At 38.4% G+C, this 19,153-nt stretch overlaps 1 protein-coding gene across 3 annotated transcripts; it reads left to right on the forward strand.

Moving 5' to 3' along the window:
- The first annotated feature begins 67 nt into the window (after positions 1-67).
- On the forward strand, positions 68-19,035 carry LOC311285122 (cGMP-dependent protein kinase 1-like). Of its 3 annotated transcripts, none has more exons than XM_084400593.1 (20): positions 68-148; positions 1,655-1,874; positions 1,966-2,080; positions 3,385-3,551; positions 4,403-4,516; positions 8,933-9,038; positions 9,136-9,199; positions 9,289-9,366; positions 9,452-9,546; positions 9,648-9,713; positions 10,756-10,830; positions 10,916-11,012; positions 11,094-11,233; positions 13,792-13,881; positions 13,963-14,104; positions 15,821-15,984; positions 16,115-16,237; positions 18,336-18,398; positions 18,506-18,572; positions 18,817-19,035. In XM_084400593.1, exons 2-20 carry the CDS (start codon positions 1,676-1,678, stop codon positions 18,913-18,915), a joined length of 2,064 nt encoding a protein of 687 aa, XP_084256719.1. In that variant the 5' UTR covers positions 68-148; positions 1,655-1,675; the 3' UTR covers positions 18,916-19,035. The 3 variants fall into 3 exon arrangements, with proteins under 3 accessions (XP_084256719.1, XP_084256718.1, XP_084256720.1); XM_084400592.1 differs by having other exon boundaries at positions 70-148; positions 1,639-1,874; XM_084400594.1 differs by lacking the exons at positions 68-148; positions 3,385-3,551 and having other exon boundaries at positions 1,659-1,874.
- Positions 19,036-19,153: the final 118 nt, after the last annotated feature.

A 19,153-nucleotide genomic window follows, 5' to 3' on the forward strand; every position in this document is an offset into this window, starting at 1 on the left:
TGGACGCGTCGATGATGGCCAAAACAATGCTGTCTAGGTAGTGTGGGTAGGTAAGGCAGCTCACTAGGTCTTGAGACACAGTCGATTCTCTCGCTGTAACCTTCTCTTGCTCTGGATCTGTTCAGTCCTCCGTGCTTCTTTGTCGTAGGTAAGTCAGACAGACACAACGGAACCTCTTTATTGCATGCTATAGTTAAAGCGTAAAGTTTGTCCTTTTATGAAACATCTAAAATCCTAAAAATGAGTTCCAAATATTATTTTCCATGTTTCCTTTTTGTTATGATGACACTGATATTGTAAACAGTGAAGTGATTTTTACAAGGACCATAATAATGATAATAAAAATAAGCCTTTCTAATTTTGTCAGTTGTTTTGCTGTTACTATCTACCTTTATGCTTGAATATTGAAAATAAATGATTATGTAAATGAAATATATTCAGATATATAACATTGTTACAGTGTAACTAAACATTTAAGTAGGCTACTAATTAAATATTCATGCAACATTAGAGTTAGGAATAGGGTTTTGTTTTGTTGTTGCATTTATTTATGCATAATTCACTGTTATTACTGCAGTAACAAGGACACTGTAAAAAAGGAAGTTTTGGCATTTCATCTCTATATCTTTCTCTGTGTAGTTGTTCATATTTAATTATTTTAGTTTAGTTTATTGAAAATCTGGGATTCAAAGACTTATTTAAAACTGAAAATAAACCGAGTCTTGAAAATGTCAAACTAAGAAGTAGTTTGTTTTGACTGCAAAAAAAAAAGAAAAGAAAAAAGATTTACTTCTTAAGCATTTTTGTCTTGTTTTCCAGTTCAAATATCTTCTTAAATCAAGATTTACTTGAGAAGCAAAATGACTCAAGATTTTTAATATTATGTTTTCTGATAAATGTATCTCAATTAAGTGGGTTTATGCTTAAAACAAGGTAAAATATCTACCAATAGGGTCAGAAAAATAACCATAGTTAAAAGGGAAAACAAGATTATATTAATTTTAATATCTTAATTTGATCTTAATTTTTTAAGCACACACACACACACATAAATCAGAAAACAATACTTAATATCTTAAGTCATTTTGCTTCTCAAGTAAATGTATCTTGATTTAAAAATGTATACTGGAAAAACAAATACTCAGAAAAACTTTTTTTTGCAGTATAGATTATTCATAACCGTGTCCTCATGATCCCATCTGCTATAACACCTTAATTTCTTTCTGGTATCAGTAAAGTATCAGAAACATGCATTGCAAACACAGTAGTTTCACGAGTTCACATCTACATATAATTATTACGGTAAAGGTTATGCGTATTTGGCGTGCTGTCCGGGTGGAGGGCTCCGAGCTCGGAATTTCTGCCCGAACCCAGAGTACTCTCAGAGTTGGTAAGAGTAGATGGAACTAGAAGTGAGGAGGTGGGGTGGAGGTGGGATGCTGAATAAACTGTCAAGGAACAGAGGTGGGTTCTGCTGTTATTTATATTGTCCTGAGTTGATTACTGATTGATCTCCACTTGTGCTAATTGGGTTAATTATCTGCAACCTGCTCCTCCCGAACCTTGTTAATAAAACATCATTTAGCTTTTTATGGTGTGTTTGACTGAATTCTTTATTGGATTTCGTTGCATTTAAAGATGCATTATCCTCCAGCGGTGACAGTCTCCCGGGCTGATGGGAACCCTCCGTGATCTCCAGTTTGCCCTGCAGACCAAGATCGAGGAGCTGCGGCAACGTGACACTCTTATTGATGAGCTAGAGCTGGAGCTGGACACTAAAGATGACCTCATCAGACAGCTACAGGGCGAGCTGGACCGTCTCCGTGCCGCCCCTGTCACACACTGTGGCACCTCTGGGGCCACAGAAATCACAGGTGAGCTAGGAAGACTGTGATTAAGTACATGGACACATGCTGCATTTTATTTATTGTTGCACTTTATTTTACTTTATTGGTATTGGAGCAGCGTCCCCAGATGAGCCCCAGCGCACTAAACGTCAGGCCATATCAGCCGAACCCACGGCGCTGGATCCAAATCAACTCACCCACGTCACCTTAACCAACTACAGCAAGAGCGAGGAGTGAGTTAGAGCCTGCACACACCAGAAAAACACCCTGCAGCTTATAAAAGAGGATCTATTATGCTTTTTTACAGTGTGTAATGTTGCTGTTTGAGCATTAAAAAGGTCTACAAAGTTACAAAGTCACTCCAAAGGGAGTTATTCTCTATATCAGTGCACACTGTTTCTGACCTCCCTAAACCGCCTTCATTGTAGTCTTGAGGTTTTCTCCAGGAACGAGGACGTCACAGTATTGCTCATAATTCTCGCTAGACTGGGTAAACCCAGCCTGATCTGCCGGCGATTTGATTTCGCCCTGCATCTCTGGCTTGGAAACCTGTACATTTATCTCTGCTGCTTCCTTTACAAATTTGCGGCAACCAATCATAAACTGGCTTATCCACCTGGCGCTCTATTGGCGGGTTTAATCCAATCCAATTCTAGAGTCATTACGGCTCTGTCCAATTCCTTTTAACCTCTCGACGATGCTCAATGGCTTCTTTTTAGCAAACAAATCGCTCGAGTGTGTGTAAATACCACAAACTTTCATGTTTTTTTTTGCACAACCTGCAAAAATCACTCGATTCCATTGCTGCTACGTCACCCAGATCGTTGGTCTGATTGGTTGAAGGACTATCCAATTGCGTACAGAGTCATTTGAACTATGCTCGTTGATCACGCCTCTTGTGCAGTAGAAAACAGAGCAGACCAGACTAATGTTCAGTCTTAAAAGATTGAGCTTGGTCTGGTGATAGCCAGACTAAATTCTCCCCCATGGCATACGCTAAAAGGGACAAGGCCTGGGTGACTTGCGTTAGTAGTGTGTTGTTGCCGTGTCCAAGAGACGTTGTATTTCCCACCCCAATCTATCGAATTGATAACAGTAACAGAGTAGTATGTCCGGAATACATGCAGTACATTCGAAAAAATGTAGGCAAAAAGTACCTGGATGACCTATTACTTCTGGCAGGATTCTGGAGTGTGTATTCGATGGACACTTTACTATCCCATGAGGCCACGGGAGAGGATTTATGAATGTCTGTAGACACATTTCCATTACAGATTTGTGATATTTTCTAAATTTCTATAAAAATCTATTGCAAAATGACAGCGTTTCCATTAACCGATGTTATACGACTAAAACGTCATTTTTCCCTCTCGCGATAAGTCATTCAAAAATCATGGCAACTGATGTTGGTAGGTTTATGTAGGTTTCTCCCTCCTTGAAAAATAAGATGTTTTTTGAACATTCAAGCATGAAAGCCTATTCTAGTAGACCCCAAGAGCATAATATGGCTCTTGGGGTCACCCTGCGCTCATCCCAGGTCTCGGGAGTTGATCCAGAGGGCTCTGCTGGAGAATGATTTTATGAAGCATCTGGAGGCCAGCCAGATCCTCACCATCATGGATTGCATGAATCCCACAGCTCTGGCACAGGGCAGCTGCGTCATCCAGGAGGGCGACGACGGCTCTACCGTCTATGTCCTGGAAGGTGAGGAGCATCTTCCTCAAATCTACAAGATTTGTATTAAGAAATTATCGAATGTGCGATTAAAACTATTTTGAGAAACAGTACATGTAAAACTGTACTAAAGTGTTTCTGTTTTTATGCTTGGCTCTGTGAAGTGGGCAGTTGAAATTGCTGCTGTTCATCATGTGTTTGTGACAGTGATCCTCTGTGCAAAGAAAACACTTCACATGATGGGTCCCATTATTCCACGGCTTTGCACTGACTGTTAAAGGAATAGGTCAGGCAAAAAAAAATTAATAAATCCAACAAATCATTTCCTCAACCTCATGTCGTTCAAAACAAGCACTTTTTCTTTGGAACATTGAAGGAATATTTGAAGAATTGCAGCTCTTTTACACACACCACCTTTTAAAAGTTTGGGGTTGGAAAGATTTAAAAGATTTTGAAAGAAGTCTCTTGTGCTCACCAAGACTGCATTCATTTGAAATATTATTACAATTTAAAGTAGCTTGTTTATCTCTATTTTAATGTTTTCAAATGTAATTTATTCCTGTGGTTTTCAGAATCATTACTCCAGTCTTCAGTGTCACATGATCCTTCAGAAATCACTCTAATGTGCTGATTCGCTGCTCAAGAAACATTTCTTTATTATATGTTGTGTAATGTTTTTGTGGAAACCATGATCCATTTATTTCTAGAATTCTTTGATGAATAGAACTCTCAAAAGATCACCATTTATTTGAATAAAACTCACCTTTTCATCAATTTAATGCATCCTTGCTATTTGAAAGTCTTTCAACGGTTCTCCTACACACGTTGATCTCGTTCACAGACTCAAGGTTGTTGGTTTTGTTTGTGTGTGTTCTGTGCAGAGGGGTTGGTGGAGGTTACTAAAGGAGGGCAGAAGCTGTGCACCATCGAGCCGGGGAAGGTGTTCGGCGAGCTCGCGATACTCTACAACTGCACGCGCACGGCCACCGTCACGGGTGAGGTTCACTCCGCGTGTGTATTTCAAGGGCATTGAATGTTTAATGTTTCCTATGTCTTAGACATTTTCTGTCTTTCTTTCGATTCAGTTGAGTTTTAATTTGGTTTGCTTCAGGGCCGTGCACAGACATTTTGAGGGGCAGTGGCCTAAAACAAAAAAAGGGCCACTAAGGGGGTGGTTGCTTGTTAACATAAATTATCCAGTTATTACAAAATATACAATTAAAAGAGAAGACAGCACACGCTCAAATACATTTTAGACTTTATTGTAGATGTTTTGATAGAACATCACAATTACACATTGCTGATAATAACATAAACTATTTGCTGTCTTACATTTTTATATTTACCTGTTCCATTTATAGCAACACTTTTTTATTTGGTACCATGTCCTGAGAGATCTTGATAACCAAATTTTTTATGATTCACAATTACACATTGGTGATAATAACAGAAACTATTTACCGTTTTACATTTTGGTATTTACCTTTTCCTTTTACAACAAAACCTTTCTATTTAGTACCATGTCCTAAAAGATCTTAAAGGTCCCATTGCATGGATTATTTTATTATTTTAGAATGTTTCCTGGGGTGCCCTTATAATGTTAGTATGTTTTTAAGATCAAAAGTTGTTATAATTTAGAAATAAAAGACATATTTCCTAGCCTGATTTTAGCCTCTGATTTGAACGCTCTGTTTGAAGGGGCGTGTCTGTGTGAGACTTCAGTGTAAACGCCCACTGTTGTGATTGGCTGTGAGACTTCAGTGTAAACGGCCACTGCTGTGATTGGCTGTGAGACTTCAGTGTAAACGCCCACTGCTGTGAGACTTCAGTGTAAACGCCAACTGCTGTGATTGGCTGACATGCTTGCATATGAAATAGCTAGCATTACATGTGGAACTCTATCGAATACTTTTACTATTACAGCTATTATACGTTTTTACCATTACAGCTATCGGGATTAACGAATCGTAAGAAGTTTTTAAGTATTTAGATCTATTCCCATCACATAAAAGGTTGCAGTGATGAGCATTGAGCAGATGACAGCCTGTTGATCGCGTGAATGAAGATCTTATCATTGCAACAGTTTCTGCACTCTCACTAATGCTTTCACCAATGCAAACATGAGGTAAGTACAGTAAGAGCTTCGTTGTGCAGCGTAACAGCGTCATTGATTTCATAACGAGTTTTGGCGGGGCGGGGCGGGGCGGGGCATAGTGGTGGGGGTGGGGAAGAGGGGCACCTCAGTCGATGAGGGCAGAGGGGCAGTGGTTCTAGCCACCGGGCCACCCCCCGTGCACGGCCCTGGTTTGCTTCATTAGCCAACTATATTTATACTGCTAACATGTTTGCAGCTTGGCATATAATGAAGAAAGTAAAACATAAGATAAAGTAATAAAAGTAATAGGCTATAAAATAATATAAAGTAATAGAGTAAACAACAGAGCAAATGGAGTAGATAAAATAATTTTAATTGCTTAACTTTTATTTAGTTTAGTTTAATTTAACTTACATTTATTTTAGTTTAAAGTTAAGTTAAATTTATATTAAATTGGAACAGGATGGATCATTCAATCACACAATAATTAAATAATTAAAATCTAGAAATGTTAATAGTAACAAGATTATAAATGTAATATGTAGTAAAATGGGTGGATGGATTAAATAAGTATTATTAATAAAAAATATATATTAAATTAAATTAAATTTCAGAGAAAGTAACAATCAAAAAAGTACCAAAAAGGAACAGGATGTGTCATAGAATCATACAATAATTTAAATATAGAAATGCTATAGTAATATAAGATATTAAATATAATACATAGTCAAATAACAATAGAGCAAGTTTAAGCAATATTAATTAAATGAAATTATTATGTAACATACCTTCGTCTCTCTAATTCTGACAAACACAAAATGTACAAGCCTGAACTAATAAGATCACGAATGCACAGTTTGTAGTCTTGAGTCTGAATTCCTGTTCATCTGTCAGGGCTTTGGGCTATCGACCGTCTGCCTTGGCTTCTGAGATTGAGTTCATCCCTGTAAACGTCTCTCTCCTGCGGAGTGAACATGGAGGAATTGTCCGTGTGTAATTGCTGGGATGTTTGGCCATATGGTTTTTCTATTATACCCTCACCTTATCCTTTGCCCTTTTTATGACGCATCGGTTTAGTGTGATGGATTGGGGTGAAATGAGTTGACTCAGGTGGTGTCTATTTAATCACAATAATAAAAATGCAATTAAAACGGGGCCTTTGGCTGTCCCTGTTCATGCAGAGATCTCTCTGTAACAATCTCGCCTGTGAACCCGGACCAGATTTGCAGGATTGGAACAAATAGCACTACAAATTTGCTTTCTTTCTCTATGCAGCCGTATGTGACATGTGACGTATGTACACAATTTCCCCTGATAGGTCTAAAATATAAACACTTATAATAGGCTTACCAAAAGGAATCAGAGTAAGACCAAAAAATTTGGGAGGATTGATGATTTTATTGGCTAATTATTAAAATTTTGAACAAAAAATGTGCATAGGTTTCATTTAATTAGATAATAATATTAAGAACAAAGTTTCTCAACTTTAGACTGTTCATGACCAAATCAATGCATACAACATAATGTGGAGTATATAATGCATACTACATACAGTAGTGTTTAAGATAGAATGTGAAGCGTTGTATGCATTGATTTGCAACCTTTGAACATTTCAGACAGCATGCTACACTGTCAGACGTCATAGTCGCATATTGTCACGTCTCTCTTTTGTGTTGATGGCAGATGAGGTCTGCTGTTCAGGGTCAGCTAAATGAATAGCTTTACAATTTCTTAAAGCTCTGTGCGTTCATTGTCTGCTCTCACGCCATCAGTCTTTTCTGAGCTTTCTCATTTTTCTTGCAGTTTTTGTGAATGTGTTTGGTTAGATCCATTTTCAAGGTACAACTGACAATTACTGTTGTGCATTAGACAGCGGCAAAACAGAACGATGTGAAGGTCTTTATGAAATGTCTACAGCTTCTTAAAGGACTTTACTTCACTTTCACCAAAGCTGATCAGCAGTCACTGTAATCTTTTGAATACATGCCAGATTGAGTCATTTAAGTGGTTTATCACGGGAAAAAATTGTTTCCTAATCTCGGCTGCGTCCGAAAGCTGTAAAAATGCTGCCTATGCAGGGAGCATACAGAGCTAGGAAGGCAACAAGGCATGTCCGAATCCAATGATTGTGTCACATCCTGTCTCTTGAGATACCTTCATCCGATGGTTTTTTTGATGTATCCATCGCTGCCTTTGAAATCCTACAATCCCGTGCATTCTATTCCGTGAAAAGTTGAGCTAAAAATGTAAATAGGCGTCTGCAAGTTGTGGTTGGTGGTCAGTTTGTGTGTAAATGTAATTTTTCTGTACCAACTTTTTTCACTTTTGATTGTTTTAATCAGTGAGTGGCATCCAGTAATCATCTCATGAATTAAAATGTTTACTTTCCATTTCGAATCCAATTATGTATAATTAAAGCCTTGGAAATTTGAAGGAAATGTTAAAAAATCTCAGCAGTTCATTTCTCATACTGGAAGTGGAAGGTCAGGTTGAAAGCATTGCATGGTGGGATACAGTATTGTGCAGTGTGCACTGTTGTATACAGCACTTTTTGTCATCCAAGTACCTGTGCATACTAATAATTCGCATACTTTACACAATGCACACAGTAAAAATAGTACAATTAATGGGGTAGTAAGCTATTCTGCACATAGCCATTCACATCATGGAAGAATAACCTTGGAAGATAACGCAGGTAGGATATTCATTCATACAATTATGCCATCAAATAACCTATAATGTATTTATCAGGAATGTATTTATTGGTTTTGCAGGTGTTAATAAAATGTCTCTCAATGTCTACAAACATTCTACATGAAATTGACTTGAGAGTTAATTGGTGTTTAGAGAGGAATATTAACAGTATAGGTGAAAGTGTTTGTGTGGGGTGGGCTGGCAGAATAATTACATTGAGTGGGACGTGAAGAGCTCTCAATGCAGCAGCTGTCGGTCATGTTGAGAGATGAAGTACAGAACAAAAGTGTTTAGGTGAAGAGATTGTGGCCAGAGTTATATTTGCACATGTCCTTGTTTGTGGATTATGAAGCAGAGAATCACAGCAAATCTGTCTGGTTTTAAATGTTGTTGTCCAAGTCCATGATTAAATGCAGTAATAAGTAATAATAAAGTCAATTATACATTTTATTTATTATTTTTGGAGGCTTTTTGACTTTACTTGAAAGGACAGTTTAGGAAACTAAATGGTATGGAATTTGGAATCTAGTAGTAGCAATTATTTGCATGTAAAGCCTTCATTAGAAATAAAATATTAAATAATTTCCTCCTTCCTCACCATTGCCATCTTCTTTCCTCTCAGCCCTGACTGATATCAAACTATGGGCCATAGACCGACAGGGTTTTCAAACCATCATGATGAGAACTGGCCTTCTCAAGCATTCAAACTACATGGAGTTCTTGAGGAGGTAACACAATTTTGCACTAAATCAAATTCAACATTTGATTTTTTGACAGTGTTTGAGATTGGTACTAGTAATACTATCAACTGAATTGTGTTGTCAGCGTTCCCTCCTTCAAGACTCTCACTGAAGATGTGCTGAGTAAAGTAGCAGATGTTCTGGAAGAGGTGAAGTTCTGCACATTCATTCTGAAAACAATTCCAAATTGATTTATGTGACCATCTTGTTTTGTTCTCCCTCTGTCTTTACTCTTTAGACTCACTACAGTGATGGTGACTACATCATTCGTCAGGGTGCCACTGGAGACACATTCTTCATCATCAGTGAGGGGCAGGTGGGTAAAGAGCCTTTCTGAGGTTTTCTGCTGGATTGTAGAACAGAACATTTATTATGACTTTTGTGGCTGTTTTGGCCCACAGGTGAGGGTCACCCAGCAGAAATCAGCCAATGAGGAGCCAGTGTTCCTGTCCACGCTGTCTAGAGGGGATTGGTTTGGAGAACAGGCTCTCAAAGGGTCAGTGAGGAACTTTAAGGTTTTAAGGTTATAATTCTCATTCTAACCGTTGTGGTTAAGATTTAAGAATAACCTTTTGCATTCTTCATTTCTCTTCCCAGGGAAGATGTGCGTTCAGCAAATGTAACCGCTGTTGGAGATGTGACGTGTCTGGTTGTGGACAGAGAGTGAGCAGCTTGCAGAACAGTCACAGTCACCATTCAAAAGCAGCATAACATCATAACATCTCAATCATTCAAAAGCATTAATATTACAATCAATATCACAACCATCACAATCAAAGTCATAACCTTCAAATCAACATCACAATCAGTATCACCCCCCCCCCCCCCCCCCCCCCCCCCAAAAATGAAAATCATAATCATCTCAATCAAAATAATCACATTTACTCAAAAGTCATAACTATCAGAATCAATATCACAACCATCACAATCAAAATCACAACCATCTAAATTAATATCACAACCATCCCAAGCATTCAAATTCATAACAGTCGATATCAATATCATATCATTTAATCAGAATCATAACCATCACAATCAGTATTACACCCTTAATAATCAGTCAAAATCAGAACCTACACAAACAAAATTACAACCATCCCAATAAATCAAAACTATCACAATATCTCAATCAGAATCACAATGATCACATTTACTCAAAATCATAACTGTCTCTATCAATATCACAACCATCACAATCACAATATCTCAATCAGAATAATCACATTTACTCAAAATCATAACTGTCAGAATCCATATCACAACCATCACAATCGAAATCGTAACCATCAAAAATAAAATCAAGACCATCCCAAACAATAATTATCAGAATCACTATCATCACATTTAATCAGTATCACACCCCTCATAATTAGTCAAAATCAGAATCTACTCAAACAAACCATCCCAATGTATCAAAATCATACCTATCACAATAAATATCTCAATCAGAATCCCAATCATCATATTTACTAAAAATCATGACATTACAATCAATATCACAATCAATCAAAATCATAGCCATCTAAATCATTACCATTGAAATGAATCTCTTAAAATCATAACTATCATAATCAGCATTGCAACCATCATCAGTCAAAATCAGAACCTGTACAATCACAGTATCAGAACAGTTAGTGAACTAATGACATCATTTCTCCATCTTGTCACATGTACCGACTGCTTCTAAAACTCTACATTTGAACAGGTCTTTCAAGCAGCTGATTGGTGGACTGGACAATATGAGCAATAAAATGTACGAGAGCGAAGAGGTGAAGGCCAAGTAAGCACGCGATGAGCTCCTTCACATTCATTGTTCAGAAACGAGAAGCATTCTGGGTAATGAGAATAACTGATATTTCTCGTAGGTTAGAGGCAGAAGCCGTGTTCTTCTCTCAGATGTCTCTCAGTGACATCAGTGTGATCTGTACGCTGGGGGTGGGTGGATTCAGTCGGGTACAGCTGGTACGATAGGTTTCACATCATGAAAGCAGCATTTAGATGTTACTTCAGGAATGAGAGTATGTTTAAATCGACTCCTTACAGGTGCAGCTGAAGAACGATCACAGTCGCTCCTTTGCCATGAAGGTCCTGAAAAAGCGTCACATCCTGGACACGAGTCAACAGGGTCACATCCTCTCTGAGAGACGCATCATGATGGAAGCCCACAGTCCTTTCACTGTCAGGTCAGAGTCCCCGTGATCACTTAATCACATGATTTGATTGATTTAACTGTTTAGTGTGTAATGCATTACATTTTATTGAGTTATGCAGAATTAAAGCTACAATATGTAAGATTTTTGTAATAAAATATAAAAAAATCACTTGCACAGTGTGATACAGTGCTATGCATAAGTTTAGACACCCATGCTAAAGTTGACTAAAAAGAGGAATAAAAAATCATCTTTTGGAAATTTAACTTAATGCCTTAATTTAAAAAATTAGGAAAAATCCAACCTTTAAGGACACCAATTTTCTTTGTGAATGAATAATGTATCGTAAATAAATAAATGTTCTTCCTTAAAATACAGGGTGCATAAGTTTGGACACCCCTATGTTAAATTCCCATAGAGGCAGGCAGATTTTTATTTTTAAGTATAAAAAAAAAAAAAAAAAATTAGGATACTATGCATCCTGATAAAGTTCCCTTGGCCTTTGGAATTAAAATAGCCCCACATCATCACATAGCCTTCACCATACCTAGAGATTGGCATGGGGTACTTTCCATAAGATAATCTCTCAATGCAAATCAAACTAGCTATTAGGCTAACTGAAATAAAACCATGCCAATCTCTAGGTATGGTGAAGGCTATGTGATGATGTGGGGCTATTTTAATTCCAAAGGCCAAGGGAACTTTATCAGGATGCATAGTATCCTGGATCCATGAAGTAACTGGCCTTTAAAAATAAAAATCTGCCTGCCTCTATGGGAATTTAACATAGGGGTGTCCAAACCTATGCACCCTGTATTTTAAGGAAGAATATTTATTTATTTACGATGCATTATTCATTCACAAAGAAAATTGGTGTCCTTAAAGGTTGGATTTTTCCTAATTTTTTAAATTAAGGCATTAAGTTCAGTTTCCAAAAGATGATTTTTTATTCCTCTTTTTAGTCAACTTTAGTATGGGTGTCTAAACTTATGCATAGCACTGTATATTTCCTGCAGTTGTGTATTTACAATATCCCAAAAGTTTAATTTCAGAGAAATTAATTTTAAATAATGGCTCATCCCTGTCGCCCTGTCCCACTTGTCGCCTGTCAATTAAAATATAATCCCATAATATCCGCGTTATACCTGGTTTCCGCTCGTACTGCCATAGTAACCATGGCGACAGACAAGGACAACTGCGTTACGTCTAGCGGCACGCTCACGCTGTTGTTGTTTTGTTCAAACATTATGGACCACGGCAAGCAGACTTTGGGACAAAAGGAGAACTAAAACGAGGATCAATATCAGCGTGGCGTTTTCGAGATGCCGAGAGCTCCACGTCCGTGACAAACTTCCACTTGACAGAGACGCGCAAATGTACATAAAACTAATCAGTGTTATATAGCTCAACATGATGAAATGTTAGAATATGATCAGTTTGTTATTCCAATGTTGATCTAGCTTACTGCTAGTCTCATTCAGATAAACTAACACATAGAATAACATTAACACACTCAAATGCAGTTTAATTCAGCACTTGCGTGTAGTTCGGTAGAATGAAATGTCCTTATTCTTTTATATCTGCGGGACTCGCATGTGGCGCTGATATTTGTCTCTCATTAGCAATCGCGACCTGCTTCATACCACAGTCATGTTAAAGGGGTGGTATAATGCCCTTTTTACAAGATGTAAAATAAGTCTCTGTTGTCCCCAGAGTGTGCATGTTAAGTTTTAGCTCAAAATACCCTACAGATATTTTTATATAGTATGTTAAAATTGTCACTTTTTGAGGGTGAGCAAAAACGCACGTCTTTGTGTGTGTCCCTTTAAATGCAAATGAGCTGCTGCTCTCAGCACAGGGGGTGGAGCTTGTGTCCTTTTACCTCACACAGATGTGCACTGGAAATGTCAATGTTTATGTTCAAACTGGAGTCAGACAATGATGGAGAGACTCAAGAAGAAGTGACAACATGTAGAAGCAACAGGACATTTCTGAATGCTTAGTTGATGAATTTATTATGGAGCTTATGTGTAGTTATCTTCTAGTCATTGATTAGCATATTCTGTCATGATAATCTATAAATCTCGTTCCCGGGGGTGGGGTTTATGTAAATTACAGGGTTAGTGATGTCACTAACCCGGGAGGAAGCTTGTGTAGTCCCTACCAGCCGTTTGTTGTATTCCTTAAAAAATGATTTCTTTAAAAGCAAATATCTCCCTTTGCTTTGAACTTTGAGCGTTGTAACTTTGCAGATGTTGTTTATGCTCAAACAGCAACATCACACACTAACTAAAGTTAGAAAAGTGAAATCATAATCAACCACCCCTTTAAAAACATCAATGTATTCACTCATCCATAAACATTAGATACTTCGGCATGACTGCAAGTTCCATAATTCCGCTTATGCGTCATCAACATACGCCTTTGTTATTGTAAGAGGTTAGCGACCCCTAGCGGCGAAAAAAATTACATATTGTAGCTTTAAACTCATGACTACATTTGAAGGATTTTCTCTTTAAAGTATTGATTCATTACATTATATTTTTATTAAAAGCATGCGATAATAAGCCCATACTGGTTTTATGCTTCAGACTGTATCGGACATTCAGAGATTCTAAATTCTTGTACATGTTATTGGAAGCGTGTTTGGGTGGCGAGCTGTGGACTCTGCTCAGAGACAGGTATCAAGAACCCTCTCAGTGTTTTGTCATGCTCATCTGACCGGGTTGAGTAACTGACTGGGAGTTCTGGGACTGTTTCAGGGGGATGTTTGATGACAGCACCACACGCTTCTACACTGGATGTGTGGTGGAAGCTCTCGCTTTTCTCCACTGCCGTGGCATCATCTACAGAGACCTGAAGCCTGAGAACATCATATTGGACCACCGTGGATATGCCAAGCTGGTAAAAAAAAGCTGTGTTATTTTAGTATTATGTATTTAATATTAGAGTATGTATTCATATTTTGAAATTCAGCTTTGTTTTAATTAACAGAAATGGTTTATAATAGTTTGAGTTTTAGTTAAGGTGCCCCTATTATGCTAATTTGAAGGTTCCTAGTTTTGTTTGGTATGTCTCCTACAATGGTTATGAGAATATTGGATTAATGTAAACAATCGCAGCATCAGCTCTTTACTCACAGTGTCTGGAAAGGTTTGATAAAGGATTTGGTCTCTTCAAACCCCTCCTTTCCCAGAGCCTGCTCTGATTGGTCAGATGGCCCAGTATGTTGTGATTGGTCTACTCTGCTCTGATTGGTCAGACGGCTCAGTCTGTTGTGATTGGTCTACTCTGCTCTGATTGGTCAGATGGCCCAGTCTGTTGTGATTGGTCAACTCTGCTCTGATTGGTCAGATCATCCAGTCTGTTGTGATTGGTCTACTCTGCTTTGATTGGTCAGATGGCCCAGTCTGTTGTCATTGGTCAACTCTGCTCTGATTGGTCAGATCATCCAGTCTGTTGTGATTGGTCTACTCTGCTTTGATTGGTCAGATGGCTCAGTCTGTTGTGATTGGTCTACTCTGCTCTGATTGGTCAGATGACACAGACTGTTGTGATTGGTCTACTCTGCTCTGATTGGTCAGACGGCTCAGTCTGTTGTGATTGGTCTACTCTGCTCTGATTGGTCAGATGGCCCAGTCTGTTGTGATTGGTCAACTCTGCTCTGATTGGTCAGATCATCCAGTCTGTTGTGATTTGGTCTACTCTGCTCTGATTGGTCAGATGGCCCAGTCTGTTGTGATTGGTCAACTCTGCTCTGATTGGTCAGATCATCCAGTCTGTTGTGATTGGTCTACTCTGCTTTGATTGGTCAGATGGCCCAGTCTGTTGTCATTGGTCAACTCTGCTCTGATTGGTCAGATCATCCAGTCTGTTGTGATTGGTCTACTCTGCTTTGATTGGTCAGATGGCTCAGTCTGTTGTGATTGGTCTACTCTGCTCTGATTGGTCAGATGACACAGACTGTTGTGATTGGTCTACTCTGCTCTGATTGGTCAGACGGCTCAGTCTGTTGTGATTGGTCTACTCTGCTCTGATTGGTCAGATGGCCCAGTCTGTTGTGATTGGTCAACTCTGCTCTGATTGGTCAGATCATCCAGTCTGTTGTGATTGGTCTACTCTGCTCTGATTGGTCAGATGGCCCAGTCTGTTGTCATTGGTCAACTCTGCTCTGATTGGTCAGATCATCCAGTCTGTTGTGATTGGTCTACTCTGCTCTGATTGGTCAGATGGTTCAGGTTGTGATTGTGACATGTAGTGATATTACACATTACATGAAAGGTAAGATCCCAAAAAGCATAATGTGGGCACTTTAACAATAACAACACCGAACCAGGTTGTCACCAGAAGGTTCTATGTTTGAACTCTGTTAATTAAATTGCTGTACATGTATTTCTGCTACATTTATTATCCATTTAAAAAGAAAAGTTTTTAAATAAAAAAATGTACTTTGTAAAGAAATGTAGGCACACATTATATTAGTCTACAAAGCTAATTTTAAGCATATATCCTTAGATTTCTTAGCAGACGAGAAACATAAATTCAGTCAAGTGTTCCTAAATTTGTGTACATTTACCAAACAAAATATTCAAGAAGCAAAGAATAGTCATTGTTTTTTAGACAGACTTTGGTTTTGCTAAAAAAGTTGGCTTGGGGATGAAGACGTGGACATTTTGTGGAACTCCAGAGTACGTGGCCCCTGAGATCATCCTAAATAAAGGTCATGACGTGTCGGCCGACTACTGGTCTCTTGGAATTCTCATCTTTGAGCTGCTGAGTGGAAGGTTGGCGATTTACTAATGACATTATTAACCAGTTTAAAGTTTTCTGTTCCCAGAATCCCAGGAAGTGAAATTCACACTCTGCCTCTACTAATTATTAACATTCAACACCATTTTCCTCTTTCCATCCAAGCCCACCTTTCTCAGGGTCAGATCCCATGAAGACTTATAACATTATTCTTCGAGGAATCGATATGGTGGAGTTTCCCAAGAAAATCACCAAGAGTGCTGCGAACTTAATCAAGAGACTGTGCAGGTACAGAGATGGAGTGAGCACGTTTATTCAAAAAGCCTGTGTTTAAAAGCCAAGGGAGGTGCTTAACTATACAGCATTTATGGGCACAATATCTATACTCTCTTTGTGCACTGCTCACTAGAAGCGTTAATGTTAACAGAGACATAATCTGCTTTTTTTTTCTGTCGAAAAATCCATTAAATGCAGCCATGTAAGTTTGACATGTAAGATGTCAGTAATTTTAGTCAATTTTACACTGACTGAAATGGCATTTAATTTCAGGCTAAAATTAATTAGTTCAAATATTCAAAAAAAATATTAAAACATTTTATAGAATAATTTAGACAATTAGACAATTGAATTAAATTCTTTTGTCTTGAAAAACTGAGCTCCTGAAATAACATTATTCGTATATTATTTTGTTATACGAAAACTACGACAACGTAACTATGGCATGAAACGGAAGTTGCGATATTCTTTTCTTTCCTATTTTATGACGTATATCGGAGTAAAAGCTTCTCGACAAGAAAAAAATGTAGGGCGGGGCTTGATTTTGTCCATGGGGAATTGATTGGATAGTTGTGGTTTGCTTTCGCTGTGATGTCATTTGAGTGACAGGTTGTCCCACCCTCATCAGCATCGCCAGAGAATGTCTAATACGGGGAGAACATCCACTCTCAGTAAACTTCCAGCTTCTGAACTGGTTGCAGTTCCACTCTGGTTCCATATGAGGGCGCTCACAGGACGAGTGCAGAATGAATGGAGGTCTATGGAGCTATACCCCTCAAAATCCACTTTTCTCAGGATATAATTTTTTGTCTAGTAATTTGAATGTTGTATTCGAAAGGAAATGCAAAGAAATTACACACTGCTGGGTGTTAGATTTTTTACAGTCACTTATTTTCTTGACGTCATACACACTGCTTTACGGCAATCCTTCAGTCACTTTGGTGCTTTTGCGCTCTGCACTCTCTTTTCTCTCGAGGCATCGACAACACAGCTGACACAGGTAAATACACGTGCTAGAATACATTTTGTTTTGTTGTTTTAAAAGACTACGCCGAAAATACACACGTACACACGATGCCATCAAGCGGTATCTCTGGTCGTAATCAGTCCTTCACTGACCAATCAGCGTTCATTAGCAGAATGCTAGCGTGTTATGGGCAACAGCAACTCAACCTGTAAGAAATCGAAAGGACATAAGTACTCGTTCATTAAATTTTCGACCTATAACCCATGTTGAACTTGCAAAATCTACAATCAAATCTGAGATTTCTCAACGGCAATCGGGTGAAAGAGACAAATTTAGCCGTCTAGTTCCATAGACTCCCATTCATTTTGCACTCATGGGCGATCGCCCCCAGTGGAACTCTGCTGGAACTACAACCAAAATTCAGTGCAATAGGACTTAATAGGGAGTGGCCAGGCTCTCCGTAGACAGGCTCTGGCATCCATAGATATCATATATAAAGGCTAGATGTCTCGTGCGCACTGCTGGCCAATGGAGGTCGACGTCCGCACGTGGCGGCCATCTTGCTACAGTGTACTCGCTCACTACTTCAATGGTGCATGTACTTTTAAATAACCATAACTTGCTCATTTTTCTACCGATTTTCAAACGGTTTGGTTTGTTATAAACGTCAGAGATGTAGTTATGACACTGCATACATACACTGCATACATATGAAAAATTATAACATACATGTTCAAGCATTCGGAATTATAGCCACGTTAATAACGTTTGTAAGAAACCAAACCGTTTGTAAATCCGTCAAGATTTCAGCGAGATAAGAGGATTTGTGTGCGTGCTGATCATTCACCTTAATGCACAGAGCACTGTCACAAGATGGCCGAACGATGATGCCGGAAGTGACTGCGCCATAAGACATCTAGCGTTTATATATGATATCTATGCTGGCATCGCTAACTTTCCCCCGTCTCGTTCACTCGGATGTACGGTATTGCTTACGTGGCATGAGTGCCCCCTACTGGCCGAACCCTTGAAATGTGTTTCAATGGAACTGCCTGATGTTGTTGACGAGATTAGCACTTCTTACTAGATTTTGAAAAACAGCCTTTAAGTGTGTCATGTTTGCATGTGTGTTTATCCTGACAGGGACAATCCATCCGAGAGACTCGGCAACCAGAAGAACGGCGTGAAGGACATCCAGAAACACAAGTATAGATGACACGCTCTGACATTGTCGCTACATTTGCACAATACTGCACTTATTTTATGACTTAGTCATGATATTGGGTCTGTGCTGGTTTTGATGTCTCTTGCAGATGGTTTGAGGGGTTTAACTGGGATGGTATTCGTGAAGGAACCTTGACTCCTCCATTTACACCAAATGTAAGAGAGATTCTTCAGCCAATTACACAAATTAATCATTTCATGGACTGTATTTATTTGAAAATTAATTTGAGTCGAAAAGAAAAGAAAATCAATTATCCCAGACATAATCCTACTTTGGTCTGAGATATCACTAGACAGTGTTGCTGTCTTGAGTGAATACATTTATTTGCTGTATGTTGCTTTTGGTACAGAGAAAATGAGTTTGGGAAAGTAATAAACATATACTGTTTGTTTGCTGCAGGTGGATGGGCCTTTGGACACAAGTAATTTCGACTGTTTCTCTGAGGACACAGACGAGCCGCCACCTGATGAAGAGTCTGGCTGGGACATTGAGTTCTGATTGGATGGACCAAATGTTATGAACGGACACATAAACTGTAGCCTGAATACAGAATAGAACACCAACAACAGACCTGTTAGTACCTGAAAGTCATGTGCAAATAAAACTTTTTCTTCTTTAGATTTTATTTAATTTTAATTTTATTTTTGCTATTGCAGTAGAATATATACTGTATATATTTTTTTCTAATGTTACACACATTTATATATTCTATACACAGTTATATATATATAATACT

The sequence above is a fragment of the Rutilus rutilus genome (genome assembly GCF_951802725.1).
Source record: "Rutilus rutilus genome assembly, chromosome: 25".
Lineage (NCBI taxonomy): Eukaryota > Metazoa > Chordata > Actinopteri > Cypriniformes > Leuciscidae > Rutilus > Rutilus rutilus.

Bases quoted from the DNA above. Each gene is read 5' to 3' on its own strand.
- LOC311285122 (XM_084400593.1), top strand. From the start codon at position 1,676: ATGGGAACCCTCCGTGATCTCCAGTTTGCCCTGCAGACCAAGATCGAG. The intron at 1,875-1,965 runs GTGAGCTAGGAA...GTATTGGAGCAG, and splicing joins TGGGGCCACAGAAATCACAG to CGTCCCCAGATGAGCCCCAG. The intron at 2,081-3,384 runs GTGAGTTAGAGC...CGCTCATCCCAG, and splicing joins AACTACAGCAAGAGCGAGGA to GTCTCGGGAGTTGATCCAGA.